Raw genomic sequence first — 13689 nt, forward strand, 5'->3', positions numbered from 1 at the left:
GCGTCCCCCTCTCACAGGTTATGGAAATGAAAGTCTGGATGACAGTGGCCATTGAGTCTAATGCGCTTCCTGTCATCCGCGGAAGCAGACGCTATGACACGATTCCGAACTTGGCCTGCCCTCAAGATGCGGTCATGGCTCGGGGCAAGCGCACTTGGTGACAGCTGACGCGGACGCCCGTGTCACCAAGTAAAGTTCGGCCATCTTGAGGTCTCTCAAAACCGGAGTTGATTTATGTCTTTAACGGACCAGGTGATTAATAATCGGAGGCTTCGCACCTCGAGCAACATTTTTTCTTACCATGGATGCTCTTTAGACCGCCTCTTCAAACGCAGGTCATGCAAGTTTGACTGCTGGGGTCAGTTAAACTCAAGTCCTCCCTAATGGGAAGAGCAGCAGTGTTGCGTACCCCGAAGCACACTCAACATAGTCCCTTGTTCTCCTTGGAGCTAAATCGTAGTTCATGACTATGGCCAAAAGGTACCGAGACTTCTCAATCACTGAATCAATCTATCAGGTAGAGACCTCTCAGTTTCCCTTTAATTCTCAAAGAATGAAAGTGAAATCACTTGGCAGGTGCTGGTGTTAAGTCAGTCAAAGTCCGTTTGGATGGGGTCAGTCTTCCCAGAAGAGAACAAGTTACAGCTGCCCAATCGGCTGGCCGGTTAAATCGGTCGGACGCTAGTTCCACGCAGTCAAAAAGACACTTTGTCCGAATTCCATCTTCCGCAGTGTTGCCATTTTAATACCCAGATGGAATTAACCCAAAAAAGAAAAAAATGGGTGCACACACGCTTTCAATCCAATCGTTGTGTGTCCCAACAAAAGCCCACGCAAGCCGAGTTTTCCGACGGCAAAGTTGACAGTCAACCAGGGGCAAGATTTATGAGCAGCAGCAGAAGGTAAACAAGAGGACGTCTCCTCGCGCCGCCAAGATAGATGGCGATGCTCGTCCAGCCGCCGCTTAAAGTGGACTTGGGCCAGACTGGGGTCACGCAGACCACTCGGTCTCTCTCCACCTTGCCCCATGGGGTTTTGATTCGATTCTCGACCATGAAGGGTGGCCTTCAAGGCGCACTGGTATCACCTCGCATGGGGTTCGGCGCGTTGGACTTATGCAGAAGGCAGTCCGGGCGCACGGGGAGGTCGTCGGTTAACATGTAAAACAGCCGAACTTTTGGGATTTCAAGAGAAACGGTCCTTTGGGCCATGACATGCCTCAATAGCTTCAAGATGCAATTATTCGATGATGCCGCCGAGCACGTTGTACCAAAAGCGGGCCCTCGGGCAAATGTGGAAGGACTCGACTTTGGTGCCACTCATTACTAATTGTCAACGTCTTTCGCACAAGGCAGCGATCCACGACAACAATGTCTTTGTGCGACTGCGCGCTCCTCTCTGCGAGCAGCTGTCATTATTTATAGATTTCTTTCCCGGCCTAGCAAATTAACACACAATGGCCGACCTCTCAAGTGCGCGACACCGCTAATGCCGCACACGATCGTCTCCTCTCCGGCTCGCCTCCCTTTCTATTGAATGCTCACTAACAAGTAAATGGTGGGAAAAGGTGTGCACGTGAAATGGTCGCGGCCTTTGTGGCGAGTAATTAGTCACGGCGAGAGGCGTGCAGGCGTCGTGCCAGGCCGCCACGTTTGCCGAGCTTTCCCGACTATTAAAGTGATCACTTTCAATAGCGGACAAAAGGGAAGAGGGAGCATATCTAGCGGCGGGTACGTTCGCCACCTCTAATGCTTTATCTGCCTTTTGATGTGGCGCTCATAAAAGGCCTATTGGGCTCCCACAATGACCCGCAAAATGGACGAGGGCCGGCGGCGCGAGCTGCGATCGTCGCCGCCATTAACTAAAAGGCCCGGACATTATCAGACAGACCGGCGGATGAAAGGACACGGAGGGGGAGAAAACGAAGAAGAAGAAAAAACAATAATTGAAAAATTGCCTAATGCTAAAGTGAAAGAAAATGGAGCTGTGAAAAGGCACCGTGATAGTCCGTTATCTCCGGTAAATGCGGACAAACAAGACGACGCGGCCAGACATTCTGTTTGAAATGGATATGCTTCAATTACCTGCACGTCTAAATCTAGCCAGGCCGGGCATTGTCCGCAGCTTGGATGGGGTGTCGAAGCAAATTACACCCTACAACCCTCTCCAAAAACTCCACACACGCACCCAAAAAAAAAAAGAAAAAAAAAGCGCTCCGAACGAGGTTACAAGGCACACGAACAATGGTTAGCTCAAATTTAACGTTGCTTTGGGGCTTTTCTTGAAGGAAATATAATTCCGCAAAGTACAGTCTGTTTTGTACGATTAAAAGGTGGATAAAAATCGGGTTGTTTGCGCGGAATGGATTGTTGTCTACAGGTGACTGTCAAAATGTACAAGCATGGCTTCAAGGGATGGGTTGGGTAAGACTGCGAGCGCCACTGCCATCGTACCCGCCGCCACCTCGGTGGTCTTCCGGGTCAGCGGCGAGAAGCAATATTCGGATTGTTTTTTTTTCCCTTGGCAGGTTGACTGGTGAAAGTGTTTAGTCTCGTAAGTTCAATTGAGGCACATCTGTAATCGATGATGACGGTTACATACAGAGTACCTTTTTTGTAGGTAGAAAAAAAAAAGCTTTTACCAATAACTTTAAAATGCTATCTCTCCACTAATTCCGTTTTTCTTTTAAGTAGGAAAAAAAAGACATAAAATGAAACTGCAAAACCACTCATGACATTGTACTCACTGTGTTCAGGAGGGACACGCTGACGCTGTTCAGGTCTGTGAAAATAACACGAGTTAGTCGTTTGCACAGCCTTCGGATTGAGACGATGACACCGCTTCTGTTTACTTACCTCAGACTGGGCGTTTTCGACCCCAAACAGCACTTTGATGATGTTTCTTGATAGTTTTGTCAGGATTGGAGTCCTTTGGGTTGGTTAGTTGCTGTAGTAATGGGTGCATCCAAGTGTTTGTACTTTTGTGGAGTCATGATAAAAAGAATTTAAATCACTCCCCAGGTTTTTTTTTTTTTTGTGACAAGCTGTTTCGGGGCTTCACAGTGTACACATCCAACACAAGTCATCTTTTGTGCGTCTCCAGGACAGGAAATGGACGAGATGAGACCAAGCGCAAGGTTTGACAAGCTAACAAGGTAAAACTCAAGCCAACTGCTGCTTGTCCTTGGGGAATCGATGAAGGTCAACTTAAAGGGAATATGAATCAGCTCAAAGGCAAACGTACGGTGCAATGTCATCAGCAGTGAGCATGCGCTTGTCGACAGAACCGCAAACAAGCTGTTACGCGGCGAAAATGTCAATACAGTCAGGATCCAGGAAAGAGATTTTCCCGTTTTCTTTATTGCAAGTGGCAACAGCTAACCAGGTTTAGCGGAACACATGTACCAATTGCTCTCTAAGCTGTCGGCCCGCAGTGACTTCCTTCAGGCCAATCAGGTCCGAGCTGCAATTGGCCATTCCCAGGTCGTTGCAATGACCTTTCTTGAAACAAACAACATTTCTGCCATCCCGAGAAGATATGACATCGTTTTCATGAGTCTCCACATGAGCCCTTTCATGACCGGTGATATCTTAGGATATAATAAATTTGAACAACAATTGGTCAAGAGGTAGTCCGTGATGAAAATTGGTACAATTTGGTGTTCCGAATAAAGGGCAGCGGTGGAAATGCCATTTCATATTAGCCGTCCACGAGCATGGGAATTGACCGACGCGAAAGCCAGCTAATCGTTTCCAGGATGCGGCGGAGGCCCACTGAGCCATTACCCCTGAAATAGAATCACTGACTGTATATCTCCATCTTCTCTGCTGCTTTGGCTGAAGGGCCTCACAAATTCGATTAGGCGCAATTGAAAATCCAAACTGAAGGAGGAAGAAATTGGCTGGCGTACCCATTTTGTTCTGTATCTCGATGATCTCGAATGAAGCATCGTCATCATTTTTGGTGCGAGTTGCTCTGCTAGCCGGCCTACCGGACGCAGACCGCCGCGATTACTTCCTCGCCAATAAAGCGGGATCTGGTTTAGTCCGCCGCTGTCTTATCTGCGTCGGGCCACCGTCTGGGTGAAGCCGAGGGAGCACTACACATACCAGAGAGGAGACCTCAAAGTAACCCACAGAAAACGTATTCAAAATGTCTTTAATGAAGAGATGACGACAGTCGAACAAACAACAGAAGATCACAAAAAGAGCAAGCCTAACAACTGGGTGACAGAAATACAAAGACGTGGAATAAAAGTTAGACTGGATGCCGTTGGGTAAAGGCTTTGAAACGCAGAGGTGACCGAACAAAGTTAAACTCGACGTGAGGGCGTTTGTGCGCGGTCGGTCACCTTAGTCATACGACTGAACAATTTTCAGCCGTTTGTCATCCTGGACATATGACGGCAGAGAGGAGCGTCGCCAAAAAGGTGGCAAGGACTCACTTGGGCTTGGTCTCGGCGTCTGTGACCTGGCGGATGTATGCGGCGTCTTCCGGGTGGCTGATGTCGCCCATCTCGTGCATGTAGGAAGCGGCGATGGCGATCAGGCCGCCGTCGCTGTTGAAGGCCAAAGACGCGATGCTGGTGGGATAGCGGTGGAACTGGCACAGGCGCTTCTTGTTGAACGGGTCCCAAATGTTAACAAAGCCGTCAGAGCCGCCTGGAAGGAAAGAAGGGAGAAGGATTGATCGACGTCGTCATTATTTGGGCTGTCGAAGCCTTTCACGCACAAGTCAAGGCACCACCGTGCATTCAAGAGGGCTGTCAATTTAGAAGCCGAGTCTTGCCCGGGGCCGACCAGGGCGACGTACCCGTTGCAAAGGTGTTGTGCACGCTGTGAAAGGAGATGGCGTTGACGGGGTAGACTTGCTCAACGACGTCCTTCAGCCGGTGGCACTTGAAGGCGTACTTCTTCTTCTGGACCTCCACGCTCGGGTCCAGGTACTCCACGGCCACGCGGCCCTCGATGGAGCTCAAGACGTAGCCCTGCAGGCAGGGAGAAAAGTTGGCGACAGCAATGTGAGCTACGGTTGGAAACATGCGAAATTGCTCTCTTCGGATGGCCACCTTGGCGACTGCATTCAAATCAGCCGTGGTCAGCCCTCTTTGTGAAGGAGAGCAATTTAGGTCTTGACAACGATCAAACTTAACGTTTTTAAGCAAAATGTTGTAAGGGAAAAAAAATGAAGTAGCTTTTGATCAACTCAATGATTTTTTTTGACAACTGTAATATTTGTGAAAAGCATCAGTCCAGTTTTAAGGTTAAAAACAAAAAAACAGACTGCCCTTGTCAAGATTTTAAAGCAATCTCGCGTTGGTACTGCAGGGTCTCAGATCAGGTTTTGATTTGGTAGACCGCAGCATTCATTTCAATCAAAGGCACCATGCCGTCTCTCACACGTCAGTCTTGGTACTACGACAGACCAAGACGCGAGTCGAAGATCTGGGCCATACCTGCTTGTTGGGGAAGGCTCGGATGCAGCGGGTCTGAAACTTGAGACTGGACTCACGCCTCTGCTGGACGTAGCCCATGTTTCTCAGGTCCCAAACCAGCACACGTCTGCCCGCCGTGCCGTGGCGACAGCAATGTGAGCTACGGTTGGAAACATGCGAAATTGCTCTCTTCGGATGGCCACCTTGGTTGCTGCCCCCTTTGTGAAGGAGAGCAATTTAGATCTTGACAACTATCAAACTTAACGTTTTTAGGCAAAATGTTTGAAGGGAAAAAAATAAAGAAGCTTTTGATCAACTCAATGATTTTTTTTGACAATTGTAATATTTGTGAAAAGTATCAGTCCAGTTTTCAGGTTAAAAACAAAAAAACAGACTGCCCTTGTCAAGATTTTAAAGCAATCTCGCGTTGGTACTGCAGGGTCTCAGATCAGGTTTTGATTTGGTAGACCGCAGCATTCATTTCAATAGAAGGCACCATACCGTCTCTCACACGTCAGTCTTTGTACTACGACAGACCAAGACGCGAGTCGAAGGTTTTCCTGGGCCATACCTGCTTGTTGGGGAAGGCTCGGATGCAGCGGGTCTGAAACTTGAGACTGGACTCACGCCTCTGCTGGACGTAGCCCATGTTTCTCAGGTCCCAAACCAGCACACGTCTGCCCGCCGTGCCGACAATCAGCCGGTCGCCCGCTACAGACATGGTGTACACCTTTGAAGAACACGAGCGAATCCAGAGTCAGACACACTGGGGCACTTTTTGGGAACACCTGAAGAATCCCAAGACGACATACCCTATCCGGTTGCGTGAAGGTGCCGGCGTTGCAGGGCGCCCTGGGATCCCAGAGTCGGACTGACCTGTCCCAGCTCCCCGTCACCATGACGTTCACCTCCGGGCAGTGTTCTACACAACGGATGGCGGCGTCGTGCTTTCCCACTATGGTGTCTGCAACCAAATTAGAAACCACAATATAAACTTCGACAACCTTCGGGTGTCTTCTCGGGGAAAAAAACTATCAGGAAAATCCGACGAGAACATCTGAACTTTTGGGTGGTCGAGAAATTATTCATCTGAAAAAATCCCAAGACAATCAGCCGGTCGCCCGCTACAGACATGGTGTACACCTTTGAAGAACACGAGCGAATCCAGAGTCAGACACACTGGGGCACTTTTTGGGAACACCTGAAGAATCCCTAGACGACATACCCTATCCGGTTGCGTGAAGGTGCCGGCGTTGCAGGGCGCCCTGGGATCCCAGAGTCGGACTGACCTGTCCCAGCTCCCCGTCACCATGACGTTCACCTCCGGGCAGTGTTCTACACAACGGATGGCGGCGTCGTGCTTTCCCACTATGGTGTCTGCAACCAAATTAGAAACCACAATATAAACTTCGACAACCTACATGGCCGGCGTTACAAAAAAAAACCTTCGGGTATCTTCTCGGGGAAAAAAAATGTCAGGAAAATCCGACGAGAACGTCTGAACTTTTGTGGTGGTCGAGAAATTATTCATCTGAAAAAATCCCAAACAATCACAACCTTGGTTAGCACATACCTTGATCCGTGTTCAAGTCATGCATTTTCAAATTTGTATCCAGATCTCCACTCCATGCATGTGTCGGGTCCTGTTGGGGGGCAGAGGGCAAAAATGGACATTGTGTTCTTATGGCAACACATATTTAAATGACACGGAGCCTGCTACATACATAAAAAGCACAATCCAGAACGGGAGCCGTGTGTTGATATTTCATGCGCATGGTGTTGGCCACCACGTCGTAGAGACGGACGGTGCAGTCCCAGGAGGACACCAGCAGGAAGTGGGCGGTGCTGGGACTGAACTTGACCGCGGTGATTCCATCTTCTGGGCCCTGGTTCAGTTTGTATTCACTCGTGACCATGCTCTGCAAAACACAAACTCAGGTGACACACTTCAAATAGTGATTCTTTTGTCAGCATGATTTAGTTTTATAACCTCTAAGAAACCGAGAACATCAAAATACATTTCAACAACAATTCCAAGAAACATGGCCAGTGACAGGAGGTGGGGGTGTTTTTAAGTTTGCGAAATCAGTGAATTAACCACATAACTATGAGCCTGTGTTATGTGATTCCAAGAAGCAAATATTTGCATTGCCTCAACTGTACAACTCTCCATGAGAAACGACAGAGAATATACACGAACCGGCCCGGCAACTCAGTTTTGACGGCTCATTGCATCATGTTTAATGGTGGAACATTTATAGGCAATATTAATGAAGGATAATGTTTTTTTCAGACTTGACCGTTAGCATCCAGTATTGTTACCTTAAGAGTACAAAAAAAAACCTTATTTCAGTGGAAGTTGACGCACGGGCCGGTGTTGACTGGCGGAAAAGAGTGTTTCAAAGCTTGTTTTATTTCAGTGTTGTCATGAAGCAAATCTCCGAAGGGCGTTATATGCCATTGTCTTTCTCAAGAAGTGATTGAGAGGGGGGGGAAATAGTTCTTATTTGATGTTAATCGCCGAGCTCGACAACAGTAACATGATACACAAACGACTTGCTTAACCCCAAAATTATTCGGTTAAGTACAAAGCAGATAAGTTACAGTTAATTCAGACAAATATGAGCGTACTGCATGTTGAATGAAGCGATATTTATCTATCGGAGAACTCGCCCATCCCAGTAAAGCGCATTCAGGAATTAGCCTGAGCCAGGAGCTAACCGACTGTTATAAATGCTAAAGCTAGTAGCAGTGGTGAGTCGTCACTATGGACTTACCATTTATCCTGGTGGAGGGGGTCCACAGCTAATACAACAATTTATTATCAGCTCGAGTCGAGTTTTTTTTTTAATATGTCGCAAACAAACATACAAATATTCGTCGAACTGAACGCGCTAACTGCATCGGTGAGTGAAGCGGTCCAGCGATTGTTAAGTAGCTGTTGATTGGCTGAAACGAAATGCCCACGTTTCCCGCCTGCTTGTTGATTGGTTGGTTTGATTCGGAGAGTACTTCCGACCTCTCCACGTGGGTCATGTGACACCGGACGGGAAAATGGTGGTGGGGAGGGGGTCTCTCGGGTTTGCGCATGCTCATTAGGTCTGTATAGTCTACAGAAATGACCTGTGACAGATTTAATATCTCGTTCGTCCAGTTGGGGAGTGACTGTATAAATTAGGCACACAAGGGCAAAACATGAACGATGATATGATCGTTGGCATTCGGTGAATTAAAAGAAATTGGTGATCAAATTCCCGCACGCTTTTGAAAAAATACATCACGAATACATTAAAGTTACTTTTTCATCTTTACTGGGAACTCATACGAGATTTCAGTAACAAATCATATTTGGCTCCGTAGTTGGTTGAATCACAATGTTTTCTAGCTTTGTTGTTGCTTTTTGGACATCATGAGACTTGTAAACAGCTGCAAAAGTAAGGTAATGTCAAAATGTTTAATCCCACAATTTTAGAGCGCCACAAGCACAATTAAGAGTCTTCAAAATACGTTATGTCCAACCTTGCACATGAAAATATATGCACTTACACTTTGAAGCAATTGAGGACAATTATGGAGATTGTGCCTAAAACAAATAATGTCAACGAACGGGGTGTGATAGGAGCACAAAGGAATACGTCTAATCTCCAAAATTTAGATTGAAAAATATACAAATGTATTTTTCCAGTCATACAGCATATTCAAGGTGTGCTCAGGGGCTAAATGGGCCTCAGCAAGGGAACCGGGTGGGGGTAGTACATGTGATGAGAAAAGGCCAGGATTGACGCCTGGCCGCCGGGCGAGGTCCCCCCCGCACTCCCGCTGCTCTCCGAAGCTCCGCTGTCGTGGTAGAGGATGGGTACCCTCACGATCCTCTGCGCCGCGGCGTGGTTCAGGTTGGCCGCTTCCAGCTCGGCGGCCAGCTGCCTCTTCCACTTGTTCCTGCGGTTCTGGAACCAAATCTTCACCTGAGTCTCGGTCAGGCGCAAGGAGGCGGCCAGGCCGGCGCGCTCCGAGCTGCTCAGGTAGCGCTTGATGTCGAAGGTGGACTCCAGCTGGAACACCTGGCTCCTGGAGAACACGGTGCGGGTCTTCTTTTTCCTGCAGGGTTTCCCGTCAGAGTGGTCGGGTTTCTTTTTCCAGCGGTCCTCTGCGGACTCGGAGTCCTTCTTTGCCTCCTCTGGCTCACTCTCGTCCTCTTCTGCGCTTTCTTCTTTGGGGTCCGGCTCACTTTTGGGGAGGTCGGGTGAAGGTCTGTCGCGCGCCAACGCTTGATCCTTCCCTGAAGCTGCAAAAGTAACACAATAAATTGAATTGAATTGAATACAACTTTATTGTCAAATGAGATGTATGGATGTGTAACGTACAGCACAGATTAAATTTCTTCCCCCCCAACCAACATAAAACAAGTTGCTCAAAGTTAGATGCACCACCACCTCGTTATGATCATGCAAGACCGAAACTGCTTTAAAATGTTGCGGTATTCGTATTGCGTCTTCACATGTAGTTTTGTGTGCAATATTGCACATTGTTATTTTTAAGCGATGGAATGTTGTGACATATTTGCATCTTTACATTTCATTTGTTTCTTCATACAAGCCATTTCATTCTCATCGCACTGCATCGATCACGTCGTAGGTAAGACTTTTGAAATTATACGTACACATTCAACAGTCTTGCATTTTTTTTAACTCTGCAATTTCGATTACGGATATAAAAGAGAAAATATATCCACCTGATCAAATATTAATGTATGACTAATATAGTAAGCCAAGACTTCATTTGTCATCACCAAAGTGCTTCTGATTCCGTTGTCGTTATCATTATTATGATGTATCTTTAATCAAAATAAATGGTATTCTGTCTAAAAAATATTTGGAAATAGACACAAACCTGGGTTCTTCTTACCAATGTATTCATTGATGCTCGATACATTTTAAGATCTTTACCCTTGTAAAATCTGACATTATTGAACGATTCTTTTGTAGGGGAACAACATGCAATGGATGTGTAAATGTTTCCTTATTTTATAATCTCATAAGCAGTGCACTGTAATCCAGCAATAAATAACGATGCCTCAGTATATCACCATTGTCATGCCAGGCTTCTTCTTTTGGAAGGTGATATTTTATAGATAGATAGATGTGCCAAATAGAAGCCAAAAGGGGTTTCCTTCCCCCGTGTGCACAAGCAAAAAAACCCACATTTGGGTTCCACATGTGGAAAGTTTAGTTATTCTGTTATTTTTTGGGGAATGAATTCACAATTCAATGAAATATGATGTATACCTTCAGTTTTGAGATGAGCACCGAGCGTGTAGGGATGCCACCAAGGGGACGCTGAGGACAGAGCAAGCCGCTGTGAGGGCAACTCCAGGCAGGGTAGGGACAAATCGGCAAGTCGGGAGAAGAAGGCGCCGTCCAGGAAGCTTCTGGGCCTGGCGGGCTTTTTGGGATGGTCGTCGATGCTGAGCAGGTTCTTGATGGAAAACTTGATGATGGAGTCTTTGGCGGACTGGCGCGTCTCTTGTTGCGCGTCAGACTCTGCCATCACCTTTTAGTTCCACACCATCAAATACAAAAATTGAAAGTTGAAGAAAACAGCTGTGATCTTGGGGTGGGGGGGAAAGTATCCAAAAAGATGTGCTTTCAGTGGTTCTGCAGAGAGAAATAAACGTGCTGGCTTGGTTCTTTATGGAGATGTAATGATGACATAAAAATGACAGCCCAGTTAAAACACACTGGGTCCTTGTGATTGGCCAGAGCGGCGAGCAAATGGGCGTTGAGTCTGCAATCGGACAAGAATAGACCTCAAAACAAATAGAAAAGGGTTTTTTTCCCCCTTCAGGGGGGACAGAAGCCACTTATCCAGTCAGAGCAGAGGTAGGCAACCGAAGGCCTGTGGGCTACATGCAGCCTTCAAGAGGTTTTGATCAAGCCAGTCTTGTAATTCTGAGACAAAATTGAGCTTTTGAAAGACAAACGCCTTAACAGCATCTCTAGTCAGAAACAGCGGTCCATCATATTCTAATCAAAGCAAATTGCTCTGATGAACACTGATTTGACAGCCATTAAATATGTGGCTGACAATAAATAGGCTCATTATATTGCGATCAAGTCCTGTGATATTTATAAAGCAGTCATTTATAAGCAGTGTAACGATCCAATTGCATCCTTAAAACATGCAGATAACGGACTGAGTGTGAATTAACTTGAACACAATGAGCTTTTTATCTACTTTTCTTTTGAGTTGTGGAGCACCAGCCAATGATGAGCTTGGCACGTCGCCCTTTGGAGGCGACAGGTCGCGCTCGGCGTCTGCTGCGAGTTTGAAGTGAACCGAGAGGATGATGCTGCCACCTAGTGACACAAACGAGACAGACCTTCAGACAGGGAGCGGAAAACATTTTCCCTGCCGGGTACTGTTTTTTTTTGTACTTTTTCAAGCTCTCTCAGCACATTTTGCTCCTTGCCCTCGCCCCTTCCTGACTCAAGTGTGCAGGAGAAGAAAAGGGGGTCGTCCGTTGCCTCGGACAGGGATCACTTGAAACGATGATTAAGAAAGTTTGACGTGTTTTGGAGTGAACTGAATTCAAGACGAAAGCAATCACATTTGCTTGAAACCAATGAACACTTTAATAAATCGGTTCCCATCGGACCCCACGCAATGGTAAATCTGGCTGCTCCTTGCAATTCCATCCTGCTGCTTTGGCTCCTTACTGGTCCATTTAAACTCACACTGACATCACTGAACAATTTAGCCTTTTGTAACAGCTCCCCGACTTGTTGGAACAGAATAAGGTGTCATGCGTGCTCGATCCATATATATTGCTTGAATTCCAATCTCTGAAAGAAACTGCAAATTAACCGCTACTTACGTGACTGAGCTTGGGGCGCGGGACAAAGGCACTGAAACACTCAAAGGAAGACACTCAACTAGCTGGGGAGATACCGGACATTTCCGGGTGATCATAATTGCAAAATCCGTACAAAGTGACAAAACAGCACTGCATAAAAGGGACATTACAAGTGACAAAGTAACAGTCAGTTGCGGTGCGACTGGACAGTCCTTTGTGGCAAGGTCATGCGACAGACGCAAGAATTGATATCGGGAGTGTAACATGGCGGTCTCTTGAGTGCAATCTGTCCGGCTCCACTTCGGTATGATATTAAACGTCATACTCCTTATCGATGAATTTGGCCATCGTGGACAACTGGATGTTTGTCGTGCCCTCGTAGATGGTACCTGCAGAAGGAAGCCATTCAAGAATTCCATTTTGGTTGTACTGTGCGCAGCTCATATTTTGCGCTCTATAACCAGCGTTATAGTGCACGCACGTACCAATTTTACAGTCCCGGTAGTATTTCTCAATGGGGTAGTCTTTGGTGAAGCCCACCCCTCCCATCCATTCGATGCATTTAGACGTGGTCAGCGTTGCCACCTGAGGGAGACAAAAACAACAGTCAACCATTTTGGCCCAAATTTCCCCAGTGTGGGACAGATAAAGGATATCTTATCTTATCAAATTCAGTGGCCACACAGAATCCTCAAAACAGTATCAGAGAAACAGGACTAAAATGAACATGACAGGAAGAGAAGACAAAATTATGCAGGGCAAGAGGGAGCAAAGCGGCACGCTGGAGAGTCTGCGGTGAGTTCCAACAGTAAGCGCATGCCTCTATGGTGAACAAAAGGTCTATTGACATCATTTCCAATGGCCACAGTTCACACTGCAGGTTCCACAATAGGACGCCCTGATATAACAACAGTTTAAAAAAAAAAAAAAAACAACTAATGTTCTGAGGAGTATGCGGCGTCACCTCTGCAGCAAAGTATTTGGCCATGCAGGCCTCCTTGATGAAGGGTCTGCCGGCTTCCTTCAGACGAGCGGCGTTGTATGTCAGCAGGCGCGCGGCTTCGATCTGCGTTGCCACGTGGGCGATTTGGTGCTGCATCCCCTGGACCGCAAAAGGACAGACGCACGCAGATTTTGTACAGCCACTCGCCCTTCCAAAGGCTAATACGGGCTTACTAATACTGATTCCCCTCCCCCTCAATAATTAGGATGTCATATTTTTTCCAATATCCTTGAACAAATAGAAGCAATAAATTATGTGTATTGCAATAAACAAGAGAGGATTTATGACATCTCAGCTGAATGACTACTTGGAGTCAACCAGTCCTCCCACAAGCATCTCTAGTTGGTCCAAAATGCTGCTGTGAGTAGGTGCAAGCCCACCCCCCCCCATCCCCCCTGT

The 13689-nt window shown here is 46.9% G+C and overlaps 3 protein-coding genes across 6 annotated transcripts in view; all 3 read right to left on the reverse strand.

The window, feature by feature from the left end:
* Positions 1 to 4141: 4141 nt before the first annotated feature.
* bub3 (BUB3 mitotic checkpoint protein) lies at positions 4142 to 8401 on the reverse strand. Its single transcript, XM_019883561.1, has 7 exons — positions 8212 to 8401; positions 7159 to 7353; positions 7008 to 7077; positions 6660 to 6811; positions 6006 to 6164; positions 4813 to 4987; positions 4142 to 4661 (listed from the first exon to the last, which is right to left on the reverse strand). Exons 1-7 carry the CDS (start codon positions 8212 to 8214, stop codon positions 4441 to 4443), a joined length of 975 nt encoding a protein of 324 aa, XP_019739120.1. The 5' UTR covers positions 8215 to 8401; the 3' UTR covers positions 4142 to 4440.
* Positions 8402 to 8869: 468 nt separating this feature from the next.
* hmx3b (H6 family homeobox 3b) lies at positions 8870 to 11741 on the reverse strand. Its single transcript, XM_019883568.1, has 2 exons — positions 10720 to 11741; positions 8870 to 9719 (listed from the first exon to the last, which is right to left on the reverse strand). The coding sequence occupies exons 1-2, from the start codon at positions 10979 to 10981 to the stop codon at positions 9151 to 9153; spliced, it is 831 nt and encodes a 276-aa protein (XP_019739127.1). The 5' UTR covers positions 10982 to 11741; the 3' UTR covers positions 8870 to 9150.
* A 301-nt stretch (positions 11742 to 12042) lies between these two features.
* Positions 12043 to 13689, reverse strand: part of acadsb (acyl-CoA dehydrogenase short/branched chain) — a 5390-nt gene continuing 3743 nt past the window's right edge. For all 4 annotated transcript variants that reach the window (XM_019883532.1, XM_019883529.1, XM_019883530.1 and 1 more), the window contains exons 9-11: positions 13252 to 13389; positions 12773 to 12872; positions 12043 to 12676 (exon numbers count right to left, since the gene is read on the reverse strand). In XM_019883532.1, coding sequence (XP_019739091.1) covers positions 12600 to 12676; positions 12773 to 12872; positions 13252 to 13389 — 315 coding nt within the window. In that variant the 3' untranslated portion in view covers positions 12043 to 12599. The remainder of the gene's footprint in view (positions 12677 to 12772; positions 12873 to 13251; positions 13390 to 13689) is intronic.

This window comes from Hippocampus comes, unplaced genomic scaffold (genome assembly GCF_001891065.2).
Source record: "Hippocampus comes isolate QL1 unplaced genomic scaffold, H_comes_QL1_v1.1 scaffold367, whole genome shotgun sequence".
Taxonomy (NCBI): Eukaryota; Metazoa; Chordata; class Actinopteri; order Syngnathiformes; family Syngnathidae; genus Hippocampus; species Hippocampus comes.

Coding starts and splice junctions, on each gene's coding strand:
- bub3 (XM_019883561.1), bottom strand. Junction 6,812..7,007: donor TGACTTGAACACGGATCAAG/GTATGTGCTAAC, acceptor ATTTGGTTGCAG/ACACCATAGTGGGAAAGCAC. Junction 4,662..4,812: donor GCACAACACCTTTGCAACGG/GTACGTCGCCCT, acceptor CTTTCCTTCCAG/GCGGCTCTGACGGCTTTGTT.
- hmx3b (XM_019883568.1), bottom strand. CDS start 10,981: ATGGCAGAGTCTGACGCGCAACAAGAGACGCGCCAGTCCGCCAAAGAC. Junction 9,720..10,719: donor TGCTCATCTCAAAACTGAAG/GTATACATCATA, acceptor TTACTTTTGCAG/CTTCAGGGAAGGATCAAGCG.